At 40.5% G+C, this 18,415-nt stretch overlaps 1 protein-coding gene across 2 annotated transcripts in view; it reads right to left on the bottom strand.

The window, feature by feature from the left end:
- The window catches only part of TYW1B (tRNA-yW synthesizing protein 1 homolog B), a 130,271-nt gene that overhangs the window by 12,417 nt on the left and 99,439 nt on the right, over positions 1 to 18,415 (bottom strand). For both annotated transcript variants that reach the window (XM_074974757.1, XM_074974758.1), the window contains 2 exons: positions 17,746 to 17,856; positions 6,149 to 6,316 (listed from right to left, as the gene is read on the bottom strand). In XM_074974757.1, the coding sequence (XP_074830858.1) occupies positions 6,149 to 6,316; positions 17,746 to 17,856 (279 nt within the window). The remainder of the gene's footprint in view (positions 1 to 6,148; positions 6,317 to 17,745; positions 17,857 to 18,415) is intronic.

Genomic DNA, 18,415 nt, shown 5'->3' with positions numbered 1-18,415 from the left:
TTCATTGTTCTCAGATCCAAGGGGTTGGGTCTGTGATCACCTATGCAAATTGGTGAGGCTTTTTATCCAACATTTCCCTGGAAAGGGGGGGTGCAAGTGTTGGGAGGATTGTTCATTGTTCTTAAGATCCAAGGGTCTGGGTCTGTAGTCACCTAGGCAAATTGGTGAGGCTTTTTACCAAACCTTGTCCAGGAAGTGGGGTGCAAGGTTTTGGGAAGTATTTTGGGGGGAAAGACGTGTCCAAACAGCTCTTCCCCAGTAACCAGTATTTGGTGGTGGTAGCGGCCAATCCAAGGACAAAAGGGTGGAATATTTTGTACCTTGGGGAAGTTTTGACCTAAGCTGGTAAAGATAAGCTTAGGAGGTTTTTCATGCAGGTCCCCACATCTGTACCCTAGAGTTCAGAGTGGGGGAGGAACCTTGACAGCCCCTCAGTGAAGCAATTTATGCCATTTTCTTTGCACCATTTCAGCATAAACCACCTTTTGTTCTCATTAACGTGCGCCTTGAGGAAAATTCTTAAATTAGGTTAGTTGGGAAAAAAATTAATCCATTTTCTCATGCAACTTTTCCAGCCTCAGTTCCTTAATTTAAGCTGATGACAGTGAGATATCTTAATAAAACAGCTTTTATACATTCACAAAGTAGCATTAAACAGATTAAACATAATGGCAGTGCACAGTATTATATTATGCAAATTTTCATAAGGCTATTCACACCACCTGCCAATAGAAATCTGTCTGAGTCAACTTGAATAATTCATTAAGTTATTGTGGACAGTTTCTTTACCTAACTATTTAAGGTTCTTAATATATGCTTTCTTGTATGGCAGGAGTAACTGGATTGGAGCTGATGTGAAACCAAAAGAAATATGGCAGACAGCTGAATTCTATCAGGCTCATATCACCACTTCTAATTCAGAACCCAGCATTATTTTTAATTGCTAGTTATAACTTTAAGCTCCACGGGAAGCGACTAGGAGATGAATCAAGTCATAAACATGTGGCATGGAATGTTATAAAACTCTAACAGTGTATGGGAAAATTCTAATTTCTAAAATCTAATTATGAGAATTTTACCACATACTATACCCTAGGGGTAAAACAAAAATCAGTATATCGGCACTGACCGCTGGGGAACAATGATACTGGTGCAGAACTATATCCTTCCAGAAATCTTAAAAACCACCATCCATGAACAATCACACTGAAGATTTCCATTTCCCCCCCAACAATCTCTCTGTCCATAAGTACCCTAGTCACATGATCAGTGATTTTTTTAAACCCTTTAACAGCATTATCACCAGTTTAGACAATCAGGCCATCATCCAAATTTAGCACTGATAAAGTTTTATATATTCAATTTGTTATCGCACTTTCTAAAAGATTAAAAGCCTTGCAAAAATGTCTGTACCATCCTCGGTACAGTGGCATAATGCCATCCACACATGGGATCTCTCTTCTGTAACTTATTAGCTGCTATTTATTAAGTCTAATCTTATACAGATTATTCTACATAAAAGATGCATTATTGTAGATTTTTTAAATATATAATTCTTACCATCATCATTATGGAGCAGCCCATCTACCAATTAAGCCATAGATACACCCAGACAGTTTTAATTCTAATGGATGAAAAATGGATTACTTCAGAATAACCACAGTGCCCTTTTTAATAACTAACAGATCAAGCACAGCAGAACCAACCTCATATTTTGAGAGCGACACTAAAGAAAATCACAGAAACAGCAAGTTACAATCCCATGCCTGCAATAATATTGCTGTCGAGAAGTTAGACTATTTCATGGACAGGTTAGGGAGCTACATGGGTCACCCTGCCTGCTGTAAACACAGGGATGTTTTATATCTGGTTCAAATTTATGGCAGTGGAGGCTCAATTCTCCTCTCACCATGCAACTCTACTGTCGTCGGTACAGTAACGCTGACATCAAACTAGCATAAACAAGAAGAGAATGCAGTCCAGATTTTGGATCCCAGGTTCTAGGAGGAGAGAGAATACTTATACCCAAAAATTGATCTGCAAAATGTGGGACTGTTAGGGACAGGAAGGAAATAAAATGCTGTGGATCTTTCTGAGAGACAAGGTGAATGAAATAATATCTTTTATTGGATCAGCTTCTCTTGATGAGAGAGACAAGCTTTGAAGCTTACACAGACCCATGTAGAACCCACCCGCCACCCTCTGGTGGGTCAGGACTCACCCTACTTGGACACACTGATTCTAAAGCACTGCAGCCCACAAAATCCAGTGCTGAAACCTGCAGACAATGTAGAACACAAGAGAGGGTTTGAGCTATAACCGTCACATCCAGAGCCAAACATTCCCAAAGTTTTGGGATCTCTGGATCCACCGTTTGGATTCAGATCCACCTTTACAAGGTCTGTCAATTCACAGATTTTAAGGCTAGAAGGGACCATTCAATTATCTTGACTGACCTCCTGTGTAACACAGGCCTTTGGATTTTACCGGTTTACCCCAAACTTTGATTTTGTTTCTATCCTGTTTCGAACTGGGGACCTTCCACATGATAGGCAACTACACTACTGAAACCTCCTAAAGACTGATGAAGGTGGGATTCAAACCCACGCATGCACAACATAATACAGTAGTAGCCCAATGCCTTGCCCAACTGGCCACCTCAAATTGCAGTCTCCTGGCAGGGAGAAAAAACCCAGGTGCCCCTTATGACAGGTGGGGATACTCATCACTACACCAACAAGGAAGAGGCTCACAAAATACTTAAATTCTTAAAAATAATCCTTCAGTGTTAAGGACCTGCTTTTAGCTGATCAAAAATGAACAGCAACAGAAGTAGAAAGCAAGAAAGGTAGTACAAATACAAATAGCACTCATGAGAAACCCAGGAATGTAAAGCGACAGAGACAGCATTGATGGAAAACAAACCCATCACAAAAGCAAGGTAGGTTATTTAAAATCAATATAATAGAATGTAATTGGCAAGCAAGGGTTTCAACACAATGGAGTACATGGCAAACACCAGGGTAAAACAAATCCAACAAAACAAAAAAAGAGAAGCAGACGTTTTTATTCCAGAAATTACTGCGATTGTAACTTTCATTCAAAAAGATACTTGCTGCGAGGCATCTGCAGAAGATTTTCTCCCTTATTAGTCACTCACTCTGATTGTCTCAAGGATACCATTTATTGTTACAACACAAGGAAAACCAGCTGCCTAAGTTCTCTCTCTGGAAAGGTTATTAGAATTAATTGTTAAATTAGAAAGTTGCCACTGTCTCAATATCTCCACCAATTAATTCAAAAGCACTGCAATAAATTAGATTTTTGTACTTGACTGTTCATAGGATTTGCCACAAAGCAAATGCAATTACTTGAGACTATAACAGCTATGCTGGGAAAATATAATCAGACGGGAGGGAGCTGGAATACTCTGGGCACCTTGCAAGGGGAGGTGGAAGTCATCCGTTTAAGAAAAGACACAACTGGGAGGACACAGAAGAGACAAGTGGGACTGACACCTTCTGAAAGTGGCACACACTGGGCAATACAAGCAAGGAACAGATAGCCAAGGGGACTACTAATGTTGCTGCTACAGGGCTATCTACCTTCACTGAACACAATGGCACTTGCTAGCAATGGCTACTCTACAGCAGATAGTTTCAAGCCAACCTCAAAATAGTACAAGTATCAGCTTCTTCATCTACAGGTTAATACGGATCTATTAACCAAGTGTTTTTAATCACAGTGGCTAATGCAACACTGAAAGCCAGATCCAATTTCCACTGAAATAAATGGGAGTCTTTCAGCCGGCATCTGTGGGAATTGCATTGGGCCCGAACGATAAAATTTTCAAATGTGCCCAAGTCCCATTTTCAAAAAGGATTTAGGCCCCTAAATCACATTCACTATCAATGAGTCAGCCACCCAAATGCCCAAGTCCTTTTGACAATGGGACTTAGGGTGAAATTTTCAAAAGTGCTTAAGTGATTATCCATATTTAAAGCAGTTGGTAGTCAATGCCCCTAATTTAAGACAAAACAGGTATTAAACAGCTCACTCTCTCTGTGCCATTTTTAAATTCTCTTGAACATGCAGGCATTTCAATGAAGGGTTGGGTTTTTTTTAATTTGAACTTAATAAAAACAGCTAGATCTTGCAAAACAGAATGAAGCAAATGAAATTTCTTAATTATTTCTACTATCCTTTTTTCTCCACTCTTTATTTTAAAAGGTTCCTTTTATGCAGCCTAATGGCTCCCATAGCTCTGGTTTTCCACAAGTAAAACACTGATGAGTTTTATTCTCTACTGGAGCTTGAAATCCAGAATTAAAAAGGAGTAGAAATAAATTTACTTTTTATTAGTTATTTTAGCTCCTGGGTATTGATTGCCTCCAACAGACACCCTCTCCTCATGAATTTAGAAAGCAAAGTAGTTGTAGAATTCCTCACAGGTTAGTATCCATCTATTCTTGTTACTGTTAATAATGGTGTTACTTAGATTATGTATCAATGACCTAGGGGAAAACTGGTTTCCTTTCCTTAGGCCAGACTTTCACCTTGCTATGGAAGAGATTTTTCCATTGTGAATGCACTCTGGCACAGCTACCAGTTCCACCACATAAGATTTGAATTGAAAAATAAGGAAATATTATGAGGACATGGGCCAAGAAAGTAGCATGTCAGATTTTTTTAATCCTACTCCACACATACCCCCACTTTTTTTTTTATGTGAATTTGGCACCTTTGAAAATTTCCTACTGGACATTTTCAGCCACTATAATTAGTTGCAAACACCAATTAAAAATAACTTCTGATTTTCTACAAGTCGGGATTTTAACCAAATAGACTAATTTGTTATTGTGTGTGTGTTGTAGTGCCTAGAGGCCCACAATTAGGAGCGGGGCCCACTGTGATAGGCGCCGTACACGCAGGAGACAACAGAACGGCCCCAAAAGGAGTTCACAATTTAAGTAAATGATCAGAGGTAACAGGTGAATACCGCACAGACAGACACACACAGCATAATCTAATACCAAAATAAGAAGTAGTGATGTCATCAGCTGCCTAGCAAGTCCTTCGTTTTGCATTTTAAAATGTTTTCCTGTACAACAGAATGCCAAATAGTACAATATTTTTTGAACCCCACACGCTTAAAAATTAACCCTCCTTTCGGCATTTCACATGCATTTCAAATTACTCTGATGGCATTTATAAGAAACATACATTATATATACGCATACATATATGTGCCACTGAAACGTGCTTTGCCTACCAAGTATTTCGGTGCCTGACAGAACTGCTGGGCTGGTGTTGCTGTTATGACAGCAGTAGTAGTTTCACAGTTGTTTATCTATCATTTATATGGATAGAGAGTGTATGAAATTATGACAGAGCTGCTTTATTGTTTGTCCTTTAAAATCAGTTTTCTAGAAATACAGTTGCGGAGACCTCTCAGATACTGCAAACCAGACACATCAAGTTGTTCTGAGGGGAAATTTTTCCATGCTTAACACCCACATATCAATTTGTCTTGTGTAGAAATTGTTTATCTCAAAGAAGAAACGCAGTCCCCAGTGCTCCTCCAACTTGGGAGTAAAAGGAATAAAGATGTCTACCGCTTTGACAGGAATTCTAATGATTCAAAATATATTTATATATATAACCCAAACTCCTCTAAGCTCTGGTGCCCCTTCAATGTCTAATCTGCATGAGGACACTCATTGCTGAACAGCATTATTAAGGAAGAAATAGGGGCAGGAGATAGCAACAACCAACCCATCCCCATTTAGTTTATTCCTGCTGCCAAAAAATACAAAGCAAAGACAGCAAGAGAGAGACTTTCATTTTCTTTGAGAGCCAAATGACTGACTGCTATTTTCGAGATCTTGCTTGTGTCATCAAGGACAGTACTGCAGGTTGTAACAGGGCAGTCACTGAACCCATAACAATCTCCAAAACTAATCCACAGAGCTCCATGGGATAACTGCATTAAGGGATTTTTTAAAAGCTAATCTTCCAAACCTAGAGAGAAAAACCTGCTGAAGTAGAGCAATTGCTTAGACTCAGCAGCTCACAGCTTTTCGGAAGTGAGGCGTCAAATCTTTCTATGCAGTGTCTGTTTTCACCCGCCAGGAGAGAGACGCCTTACCTTTTTGTGAGCTATCAGGAGGCAGTTTGAGTGTTCATGTTCACACGCGATGTCATAGTCTGGAATCAGGTCAGCCAGCTCCCGGACGAAATGCACCACCTCTTCGTGCCAGGGGACATTGGCCATGGTTAAGTTGCTGGCCAAGTTTTCACCGCAGTATGTCACTCCCTGTCGAAACATGTTGAAGTAATTACCAAATGTCTTTTTAAGATGACTACAAATTTAAGGCAGCATTTACACACGCACGTGTACAATTCACACTTAGATATACTCTGTGAGCTCCTTTTTGACAATTTCACCCATATTATCAGCCAAGTGTGTGTTGGATGGGGAAGGATGGTCTTGCAGCAAGGACATAGGAAGAGAATAAGGAGATATTCTCACCTCTGCTGAAGGCTCTCTCTCCACCACTTTCGGTAATCCACACCTCAATTTCCCCTTCTGTAAAATAGGGACTAATCCACCCCTTCCAACTCACACACTTTAATGCATTAGGATGTGAAAAAAACAGCAGCAGCAACATAGCAAAAGTCAATAGGGCTTGTGCTCATATGCCATTTAGGTGCTTTTGAAAACCACACCTTTAATGTTCACAGACAGCTTTGAGATCTTCGGAAGGAAGGTACTATCACAGTACAAAGTATTACTGTATGTACAGCAGCCTAACAAAATGTAAAAAGTTACAAGAGAATAATTCTTTCCATACCCTCACAAATAAACTCTCTGTCCCAGTGGTTTTTAAATTTTGCTCCCTAGAGCAGTAGTTCTCAACCAGGGGTATACGTATTAAATTTTGTTAGGTCCTCCAGGGGGTACGTCAACTCATCTAGATATTTGCCTAGTTTTACAGCAGGCTACATAAAAAGCACTCGTGAAGTCAGTACAAACTAAAATTTCATACAATGACTTGTTTATACTGCTCTATACTATACAATGAAATCTAAGTAAAATGTTTCAATTCCAAATGATTTATTTTACAACTATATGGTAAAAATGAGAAAGTAAGCACTTTTTCAGTAATAGTGTGCCGTGACACTTCTGTATTTTTAGGTCTGATTTTGTAAGCAGGTAGTTTTTAAGTGAGGTGAAATTTGGGGGTACACAAGACAAACCAGACTCCTGAAAGGAGTACAGTAGTCTGGAAAGGTTGAGAGCCATTGCCCTAAAGAACTGGCTCTCATTTGAAGCTTCTAAATTTATTTAAGAGACAACTGAAAATACACCCACTAACTCGCTACTATTACTTTTCAGGATACACAATTGTAGTTGCCAGAAGTGTAAGGAGATCATAAATAAGAAAAGGGGAGATAGGCCACACAGTTATGAATGGGATGTGCAGGAGACAATTATTATTAAAATGTGGTTCAGACTATGCAATTTTTGGAAACCAGAGCCTGCCTTCCACAGAAATCTCCACAACTGGAAGCCATCTTGTGGGGCTGCTGCAAATGGCGGACTTAGCTATATGCCAGCACAGACTGCATTTCTGCTGCTACAGGTCAGCTAGTCCACTGACAGTAAAAGCACTTTGTTCTACTTCCACAACTGATTGCATCCCAAGATCTCATATAACTTACTACTGGCCATTTTAATTTCTTGCCACTGCTATTCTAAAAGGATTTGCCTGCATAAAACAGACAGTAGGGAATTACAGTAAAATACACACAGAATGCCAACATGAGGACCAGCTACAAATCCATTAGATATTGTTCTGGAGGGGTTGACGAAGGTAGGAAAATGGATGGCCCACCCGAACCTCAAGGATGCACACTCCCATTCTAATGTCAAAGGAAAGAAAAAAAAAGTCATACTGCAGGCATGCAAATGTTTCTTAATCCTCTGTGCAAGTGCATGAAGTGTGAAATTACTCTGACTCTTTGGAAAGCTTTGAGATCAAATCTGCTCATTTGTGGGGGTCAAGGAGCAGTATAAAGCAGTAAAGTGCACATGGAGAGCCCTCAGAAGGCAGGTGCTATTTGTGAATGCACAACAATGAAAGATCTGAATTTTATATCAAAAGCCTCAACTCATTGGGTCCAGTTCTCACCTCATTTACCATGACTTAAATCACAAACAACTCGGTCGAAGCCCAAGGAGCTCTATTTGGGAGGTGGAGCTGTGCTCTTACCCCCACTGTACAGATGGGGAACTGAAGCACAAAGAGACCAAATGGTCTCCACAAGGTTACATAGGAAGCCTGTGGGGAACCAGAAATGGAACTCTGGTATCCCATGTCCCAGGCCAGCATCCCTAACCAGTGGCCCCTTCCTTCCTTCCAACACCCCTTCCTTCCTAGTGACAAACCTGGTTTCCTTTGCTTCACTTCAGAAAGACCTTCCCTCTGTTTCACTCCCACCTCCTGACTTCTATTTCTCAACAACCCTGAGAGAAAAAAAAATCTGAATTGCTCAGTAATATGAACTCAAAAAAAAAAGTGACAGACTCCTGTTGTAACAACTCCTCTGGCTTAAAGAAAAGTATGCTTATTTTTTTTCCCATTACTGTACCTAGCTCTATTTTCATGACAGCGTAACTCGGACAAATATTGGCTCCAAGATGAAAGCAGGAACATAAGGCCTCTGCCAGATGACAGGTAGATTTTTAAACAAGGTAAAGAAGATCTCCTTGGCTTTTTCAGCCATGCAAAAGAAACAAAAGATCCTAGCTTCAGAGGCTATTTTGTAGTTCTACAACTCAAAACCTGCAGCATTATCTACACTGAAATTTTGCAGGCTGTTAGTTTATGTGCGCCATTTGAATATTTGGGGGAAGCCACACATTTTTCATAAATGCAGGGTTCTGAACATGCCACTTCCCTCCCTTCTAAGACCCGGTCTACACTAGGAAATTAAGTCAGTATAACTACATCGCTCAAGGGTGTGAAAAATCCAGACCCCCTCAGTGATGCAGTTAAACTGACCAAAGCCCTGGTGTAGACAGCACTAGGTTGACAGGAGAACTTTCCCATTGACCCAGCTACCGTGTCTAGGGGAGGTCAAATACCTATACCAATGGGAGAATCCCTCCCTTCAATTCCCAGTGAAGGCAGTCGAATCAAGAATGCTCAGCATTGTTCAGGAGACACCTGGCACCTTACAGGACTGGGCTCTAAATGTACAAAGTGAATAGGGAAGAAAATCACATTGCCCGGCTCTACTTAAATATTAGAAAGGAAATAAGTGTTTGAATACCATGCATTTCTTATGGATGTTAATATCAATAAGGATCAGCATGGAAACCATTACAAACTCCCCTTGCTAGTACACAAAATGAAGGATATGGCATAGGAGATGCATTAAATTGCTCTGTTGACCTACCTGCCATCTACAGGTCTGATTTACTCACACAGCTTTTGGATACTTAAAAATCCACAAGGCCATCCCTGAAGTGTATTCACTCAAGCATCTGCTGTGAATTCAGCTAATTACATCATGTTAAGGCTCCATGCCATCCCTGCACACCCCTTATGGCCAAGTGCATCTCTGTGATCAAATAAAACATCCCCAACCAAGTAGCAAAGATGATAAAACGGCCAATGAGAGCGTGAGGGCAAGAGGTGCTCTTGCTTTTACCGGAGTTCCTCTACTCCGGTAAAAAGTTGGCCCCGTTGGCCACATTCCCACTGGCCATTTTATTATCTTTGCTTCATGATTGGGGATGTTTTATTTGGTCCCAAAATGCTATCAGATATGTGCCTTTAAAAACAGAGCACATGCAATTCTATGGAGGATTATGTTTTGAAACTTTTTTCCATGGAAAGAAACTTTGGTTTCTTTTAATCAGTATTTGCATCTCCACCAAATGTTTATGGAGCCCTGATCCTTTCCAGCATTACATTCTGAAGACCCAATCCTGCAGGTGTTATTAACGTTTATTATAGAATCATAGACATATAGGACCGGAAAGAACCTAAACAGGTCATCTAGTCTAGTTCCCTGCACTCAAGGCAGGGAGGGTTAAGTAATAAGGAGACCGTTCCCGACAGGTGTTTGTCTAACCTGTTCTTTCAAACCTCCAGCGATGTCGTGTGCATTACTGTAGCACCTCTCAAGCACACTCAGAGACCAGGACCCCATTGGGCCAGGAGCAGAACAAACAGATCAAAAAGACAGTCACTGCCCCAAAGAGTTTAAAATTTAGGTATTGAAGTTGAATGTGCTCAGCACTAAAAAGAGGGCCAAGTCCTTACACTGCAAAGGCTTGAAATGGGGGCAAGTGAAACATACAAGCAGCAGAGACTCTTAGGCTAGTGGAAACGTCCTGAAGAACAAATGGAATAGCATTAATTAGAAACTGCACACATTTTGGAAACAATTATTTTTCACATTTTTAATTTATGGTGGACTGCCTCCGTTAATCTACCCAAGTGAAGGATATTAAAGCAGCATACTGTAGCTCAGTACCAGTGAGGTAACAGATGCACTGTGCAAGACAGAAGAGATGCAGAGGGAGTACTGAACAGGAAAGTACATTAATTTAACCCTGCACTGGAAGTTTGAAGAGATTTTAAACATGCCTATATAAAAGCAACCAGACACCCAAATAATGTAATGTATATCTCAAAGGCTCAGCTGTATAGAAACAGCTTTGTAGAGCAATATTTTCCCCTCATTCATTATGCAGATTATGATTGGAGCAGCATGAAAAATGTATGATTACAGAGGGGGAAAAACTCCTAGGAAGCTACAACATGACTCATTCCTTTAATAAACTTCAAAGATATCATTTACAAGCAAAGAGAATGCAGTGGCAAATGGAATTACCAAGTACTTGGGACGGTTGATTAATTCTCTCTCTCACACACACACACACACACACGAGTGAAAATCATCTTAGCAACACACTGTACAAAAGCACATCAGCTTTCAACTTCTTAAAGCTTGAGCTAATTAACAGTGCCAACAATGTCTGTAAAACATAAACGGTTGATTAGGACAGTCTTGTTATATTTTTCAGCAATACCTGAAAATAGCAATTACTAAGAAGCAAACCATTAAAAAGGAAACAGTTCTATTATACACAATAGCTTATATATAAACTTCTCCGTAGTGGAAACATCAATGACACTCTTAATTAGTCTTTAATATGCATGTTTTCAGCATGCTAATTATACTAACAGCTTTCAGACAAATACCTTGAAATCCAAACCTCTTCAAAAGTGTCTTTAATGCTCAGGCCAATTTGTGGTTTTGGTTCTGTGCATGTAAATCCAGAGTAACTCCACTGAACTGGTGTAATGGAGCTGAATTTTCACCACTGATTTTATACAATGTCTTGTGCTAGGTTGGTTGTAATTACAGTGAATGAGAAACACAAAAAGGAGTGCTGTCTGGTGCTCGCTCAGTCACCAAAGAGTTTCTTCTATTGAGATTTGGATCCTTTCCAAGGACCTGAACAATCATGAATCATTCTAATCCAAATGACTGTGGAGGAAGATTACCTGTGAACTAAAAATGAGAGAGTATTGCTTCTTTTCTAAAATAAACTGCAGGCCTTCCAATTTAATTATTATGAACAAGAGAACTCTCTTATCTTCTAAACCGCTGATTATAAGTTCATTAAACATAGTACTGTGTGAAATGACAAAAGAAGAAAGTGCTGCCATCAAAATGTGGCTGACCTACTATTAGAGAGACTGGATTACTGCTCAGAAATTGGGGCAATCTTGACCCAAGGCAAATGTACCTTGAACTGCCCGTTGATGGATCAAATACTCTGCAATAAAAATGCAGATTATTTGGATTTTAATATTGTCTAACGCTATAATACACAGCTACTCCTCACTGAAATGTGTTTTTTTATATCCATGCTCAAGTGGATTGACTAAAGGACATCAGTTTATTTACATCAATTATATCTGACAACCCAATAATTCAACTGTTTAGTCATGAATATAAAGGCTACTTCCATGAATGTTGGTTGTACTCTAACATTTAGAAATGGACTGTATAGATATTTAAAGAAAAAAAACAATATCAAGTTTTAAAGGACATCATGTTCCAAATCTGGTTGGTTTCTTGTTTGTTTAAACACCTGCCCATAGAGCACTTGATTAGCTGTCAGGACAACTGATCCCCAGCTAAGATACTGATTTGCTGTGTAACCTAATGCTAATCACCCTCTTTATGACTCAGTTTCCGCATCAGTAAAATAGGGATAATGATACTTATCCACCTTTACAAAGCATTCAGATCCACAGATGGAAAGCATTATATAAGTGTTATTATTTACTCCATTGGCATTAAGTGGTGACAGTGTTTAAAAATCATGGTCCAGATTTGGCTATCACCTTACATTAGTTGTGCCATAATAATACTTTTAATGATAACAAATACTTTCAGATAGCTACATCAGTTTTCACGGTTTATACCTACTATTTACTTTATACATTACTCTTGGCTTAGACAATGAAAACAGACGAGTCTTTCAGATTGGTTTCTGGTTATTTTCACACATTGATACACCAACACAACAATGCCGCAATGTTTGGGCTGCAAAAAGAATGTGGGGAACGATTAAATCAAAACAAAAAAGTAACCTGCTTTAACTTTTTTCTCTCTCACATCATGAAAACATGTGTAATGATGCTACATTTTGTTAAATGACTAAATTTTCAGCCCAAAATACCTGACAGGGTGTGTCTAGAATCCAAAACGTTTTAAAAAAAAATACAACCTCCTGCTAAAATGTTCACAGGTGCTGAACTTGAAGTAACTGACTTGAGTAACTGACTTGACTTCAGTGGGATGTCTGATACAAATCGAGTTAAGCACATATCTATGCAATTTGCCACTCCGGGGCCTTATCCTGAAAAAAGAATAGCAAAAAGTGCTGGCTGTATATTTTTCCAATAAAAATTTTTACTTAGCCTGGTATTCAAAGGGGCTGGGCCTTTAGTGGGAGCTCACCCTCTCTGAAAATCACACCATGCCACGTGCAGCTTTGGCACTTCCCTTTCTCCCTGTTGAGCTCTGACTCATTTAACCTAGAGTTCGGTAGATAACAGCACAGGTCAGCGTTTCTCAAGCATGAAAATTATACATCAGTTGTTTTTGTTTTATAGCACTCGCTAGGACATGTGACTTAACTTCATCTTCTCTCCATCTAATTGCAGAATGGAACGCCACCCAGGCTCTGAATAGCTTTTTGACAGGTGAAGGCAATCAGCTCTCGCTTCTTGCAAGTAAAAGCTCATTAAAGAAGAGTTAATTTTCCTCTGTTTTAAAACACTTACATAATCTTTAACATTTAATATGATACGGGTAATCAGAACGGGGGAGATGCTTCTGTGTGGCTCTACCCAGCCAGCCTATTAACTGGTCATTTTAATTTGATAGCAAAGCCTCAGATACCAGTTCCAGAAAGCCCTTCCTCCTTCTGACTGACACTGGATCCACCATCCCTTATACACTAGCCCAGAACCTCTGAAGTGCTGAGCGGTGTAGCTAGACAAATGCAGCAGCAGTGGTCAGAAGACTGAATGGACAAAGGCTTTTGGAAATTATACTGGGCCTGAATCTCATTTATACTTAAGGCCCCTTTATCCCTTCCAGAGCTCTTCCTTGAAGTAGCAGCATGGTGTAAAATAGCCTTTGGGTAACTGGGAATCTGGCCCAATATTTTATTTTAAGTGAAAGAAATTGGTTAAATACAAAGATGACAAAGGAAGTGGACAGATTATGGGCCCGATCCTAGAGGCTTTCCTCATTATATGAGCCTACCAAAATCAAGTTCTCTCAGGGCTGCACAATTGGGCCTTTCTTTAGTAGCGCCAGCCTGCTCCCCAGGTGAACTGTTCCTGGGTAAGTTAGTGTCTGTTTATCAATTATGTACAAAGGGCCACGCACACACAATTGCCAGGTTTACTGCACTGACTGGTGAGGGTCTGCAAAATCAGGGTCAGAGCTGCAAGAGGCTATGTACACATGAACGCTCACACACACATTGTCTGAAAGCTACTGTCAGTTTGCAGAGAGAGGTTTGAAGTAAGTGCACACAAGGGCACAGATACAATGAAGAATGTTAGTGTAACAGATTTGCTGTGTAAACCAAGCCATTTAGAGGTGTATTTGTTTTCTGTGTGCTTATCTGGCTTTCATCCCGGTAGCACCACCAGTGCTTTTGTAAATAAGTTAATCTTCTGCATATGCACTTTGTTTTCCATATCTTTGGTATTAATTATTAAGGATCCAAACACTGAATCTTTTATTAAATTTCACACGTTTCTCTAATAAGTTGTTGAGCCTAATGTAGGGGTAACCCCTGTTGAAATTTAATGGCCTATGACATACAGAACATCTGACTAGATGATCTAATGCTCCCTTCAGGCTCTAAATACTATGAATCTATGAATGCGCTTGATTTGAAAAAAAAATGCAAGATACTGCGTGTTTATTGATATAAACTGGTGGCTTTCTAGGCAAAAATCTGATAAGGTAATAAGTCAGATCTCTTAATTTTGATCTCCATAAACCTCATTCTCCTGACCCACAGGTTTTACACAAGGGTAACCACTGCCAACAACAAAATTAATGCTAGCTTCCACTAGTTTAAGTGAGAGAAGAATAGGGTTCAACAGAGTTGCACCAATGTAAGATGTGTAAATGAAAGAAGAATTACATTATAGATCTTTTGACCTTCCACTACACGCCAGAGTGTTTCTGGAGCAACAGGGGATTAGCTACATTCATTTAAAACTAACAATTTATTTCAAGTATTTAACCAGGAAAATCCCACAGATGAAGCCTCATTTTGTAGCAGATGCTCTCCAGGACCTAATTCCTTTTTCTTTTCTTGGTCTCCTTTCTTGAACCCATTGCACTAGAGTAACTAGGGCAAAAAGGACTGTGATGACTCTTGGTCTCCAATGAGTTCTTCAATCTACTTCATTCCCAAAGGATTAAAAATACCACCTTGTAAATCAAAGAAAGATCTGAGAGAAATTTCAACGTCACAGGAGCTCTGTACATCCTCTCCTGGGCACCACTCTATCAAAAATATTATAGCTGCGCTAAAGGACAGACCCCTATGTCTATCAGCAGGAGTGACATCAAGAAGTTAAATAGCACCTAAGAACTCTAAGTAATACATAAAACTGTACCCAGCAAGTGCAGAAGGAAAGAATTGGCTCTGCGATACTTAGAGCCCCTGGATCTAATCCCTTCTTAGTGCTACATGACATCCATGCTGCTAGGAGTTTAAACTTTGACTCATTGCACTTAATCCACATAGTATTGCCGAAATTGTTGCAGTACATTCCTGGGCCAAATGCATCTCCAGCAGACCTTACTGACTGCAACAAGGGGACAGTTGGAGTGGGTTTGGCTCTTATTATACGTACATACAGCATAGCTCAATGGGGCCCTGACCTCAGCTGAGGTCTCGATCATCCTCATCCCCACACTAGGCAGCCAGAGCTCAGGTACAAATGGGGAAAATAATTTAAGTAAGTAGATAAAACATCCCAAGACAAAGTCGTTGCAACTGATATAAGCCATTGTTGTTAAGACAAAGATGTAGGTGTTGCCTTCCCATGTTGGCATTATTTCACTGGGGTATAAGTGGACACAACTGTGTCTCTATCATCCTTGTTGAGATGCACGATTTCTCGATACCAGCCAAGAAGAAAGGGAGGCCAAAAAATAATAGGGAAATCAGTTTCACTCTTGAAGTAAGAAACCATGTAATCACATTCACAGAGACAGCACAGTAAGAGGAGTAAACTATTGCGCCTTCCCCGCTGAGCCAAACCCTCTGCACTTCAGAAATGCTGCTGTTTAGCAGAAACTGGCAAATAAAACTATGTGGAACAAATAAGGTTACTGGTTGGCCTAATGCTATATTTAGTGTGAGATGCTTTATTCCTATGCAGCACAAAATTTACCCCCTTTAAAATGTTACACCCATTTTAAAGAACTGAAAGATGAAAGAAAAAGGGTTAAAAAAAGCCCTGCCCCAAAATAAAAGCACTAAGAATAAAAAATCCACTGAAAAACCCATGAGGCAGTGTGTTTGTCCTTCATTGACTATAAATTACAGTCCATTTAAACAAAATAATCAAGTGTCAAGCAAATCTCAGCTGCAGGAAAGTGTCAGAAAATTTCATGACATTTTAAAGAGACGGAAATGTCATCCAAATCTAAAAATGTTCCACTGATGCATAGACAGCTGTGCCATTTGGTTCAGAAAGTGATCAGATCAGTTCAGTTCTCAGGAAAAGAAAAATCCCATCTTGAATGGGCACTGCCTGCAAATGCTGTAAGTAATAGGGTGCTTCATATTTAAGCTTGTTTTTTAAGGACATATATACTGCTGCAGTTATTATGCATTAAAATAACAGGACAGTGCATTTCAATTTAAAAGCTCTGCGATGACTCAAGTGGAGAAACGGAGGCTATTGCAGGATCTGCAATAGATGGAGGTTCACCTAGTTTGCTGATAGTCTATTTCTATCAGGTGAATATGCCAACCAATTATTTGTGTTTTATGGTATTGAACTATCCACTTTTCTCTTCTATAACTTAGCTGCTGTCTTCATATACAGTACCAAGTGCATTGTGAAAAAAACGCCCCTTTTTCCCATCCAAATTTAAATGAGAAAGCCAATGCACGAGTCGTTTTCATACCCTAAGAACTATACAGCTTATGTTGAAATTGTACATTGCAAAAATTTTCAGCCAGCTGTAATTGAGGGCCGTGTACAGGGGCTGACAAGAGGAATGGAGAAGCCCCAAGGTTTCCCACCTCTTTCTTCCCATATGCAGAGAGTCTTCCATTGACAGGCAAAATGCATGCTGCCTCCCCTTAAAGGACATAAGCATGAGATACTCTGGCCCACATACCGTCTCTGTGCTGGTGGCACTGTGCCTGCAGCCCTCCATGGATACAAAATTTATATCCACAGATATAAAGCAGATATCCATGGAGTTGCAGGATGCTAGCGACAACGAGCGAGACCAGCAGGGCCATGGCCAGTGACTAGGCCAGGAACTGCAGCAGCAAAAGCAGCAGCATGTCAGGCCACTGTTTGCAGGAGTCAACGCCCAGCCCAGGCAGTTCCTCCGGCATGGCTGTACTGTCCCAGCCCTGCACACTGGGGCCACCACCAGGCTCATTGGCAGCTGTCCCTGATCGTGCTAATGCAGTAGTCGCCGGGGCCGGGAGTAGGACTGCAATTCCGGGAGCGGGGGACATGGACAGAGTTAAGGGGGCCAAGGCTGAGGCGGGGCTAGGAGCAAGGCCCGGGCACAGGGCCAGGAGCTGGGACCCCAGGCATGGGGTCGGTAGCGGAGTGAGGTGCCAGCAACCGCACACACCCCCGAACATTTCTCTAGGCCCTCCCAAGGGGACGTGCCCCACAGTGTGGGGACCTCTGTGCTAGTGTGTACAAGAGGCTTGCACGCTCCCAGACAGGAGTCCCTTGCATGCAGTGGTGTGCCTCCCCTATCCAGGAGCGTGCAAGCCACTTGTGGTGGGAGAGCCATGCTTGTGTCATTTATTTGCTCAGTGCTCGGGTAATCTTGAATTATTGTGTTACAGAAAGTGGAGAGGAAAAAAATAGAAGCTATGTAGTAGAAAAGCACTGATACGCAGCTCACCTTAACTTCAATGAAGTCTGGTTTACCAAGGGACACCAGCTCAGCATAAGCTTTGAGTTCATCCACGTTCCAAGCTTTCACCAGTGTCAGTCTATACACTGTGCGCTGTTGCTGAAATAGAGAAAAACTCAGTTCAGTGACACTTGCTTTGTACTCCACTTAATGAGCCGTTGATGTTTCCTACTTTCTAATTCACAGTCTTCAAACTATAACCAAAAAAAGCATTTTATTGTAGAGTTATAGTTCCAAGTACTTGTGGTGAGGGGGGGAACTGCAGTCATTTAGATAATAAAGTGAATAACCCATGCTACATGAACTAACTTTTGATCTAGAATGACTGCATCTAACACTCTCTCTCCATATACAATTACATATGGGAGTATTTACTTATCAGGACAATCACTTGGTTCCAGCAGGAATCAAGAAAGTTTCTCCCCCTTTGGTATGACATTTCACCATTAGTTGCAATATGGATATTTTACTTCATCAAGATGAATCATGTGACATTGCCAGTAATGGAGACGAGCAACTAGACTAGAGGGAGCCTTCATCGGTCCGGTCTGACAGTTGCTATGGTACGCTACATGCACTGTAGCTGCGGAAAAAGCTCCCTTGTGACAAGTAATGCATTTTATTGGAAACAAAAGTGACAATTAAAATTACTACCAAA

Source organism: Natator depressus, chromosome 17, assembly GCF_965152275.1.
Source record: "Natator depressus isolate rNatDep1 chromosome 17, rNatDep2.hap1, whole genome shotgun sequence".
Lineage (NCBI taxonomy): Eukaryota > Metazoa > Chordata > Testudines > Cheloniidae > Natator > Natator depressus.
Note: the sequence above shows the minus strand (reverse complement) of the source record. Positions and strands in the feature narration are given on the sequence as shown.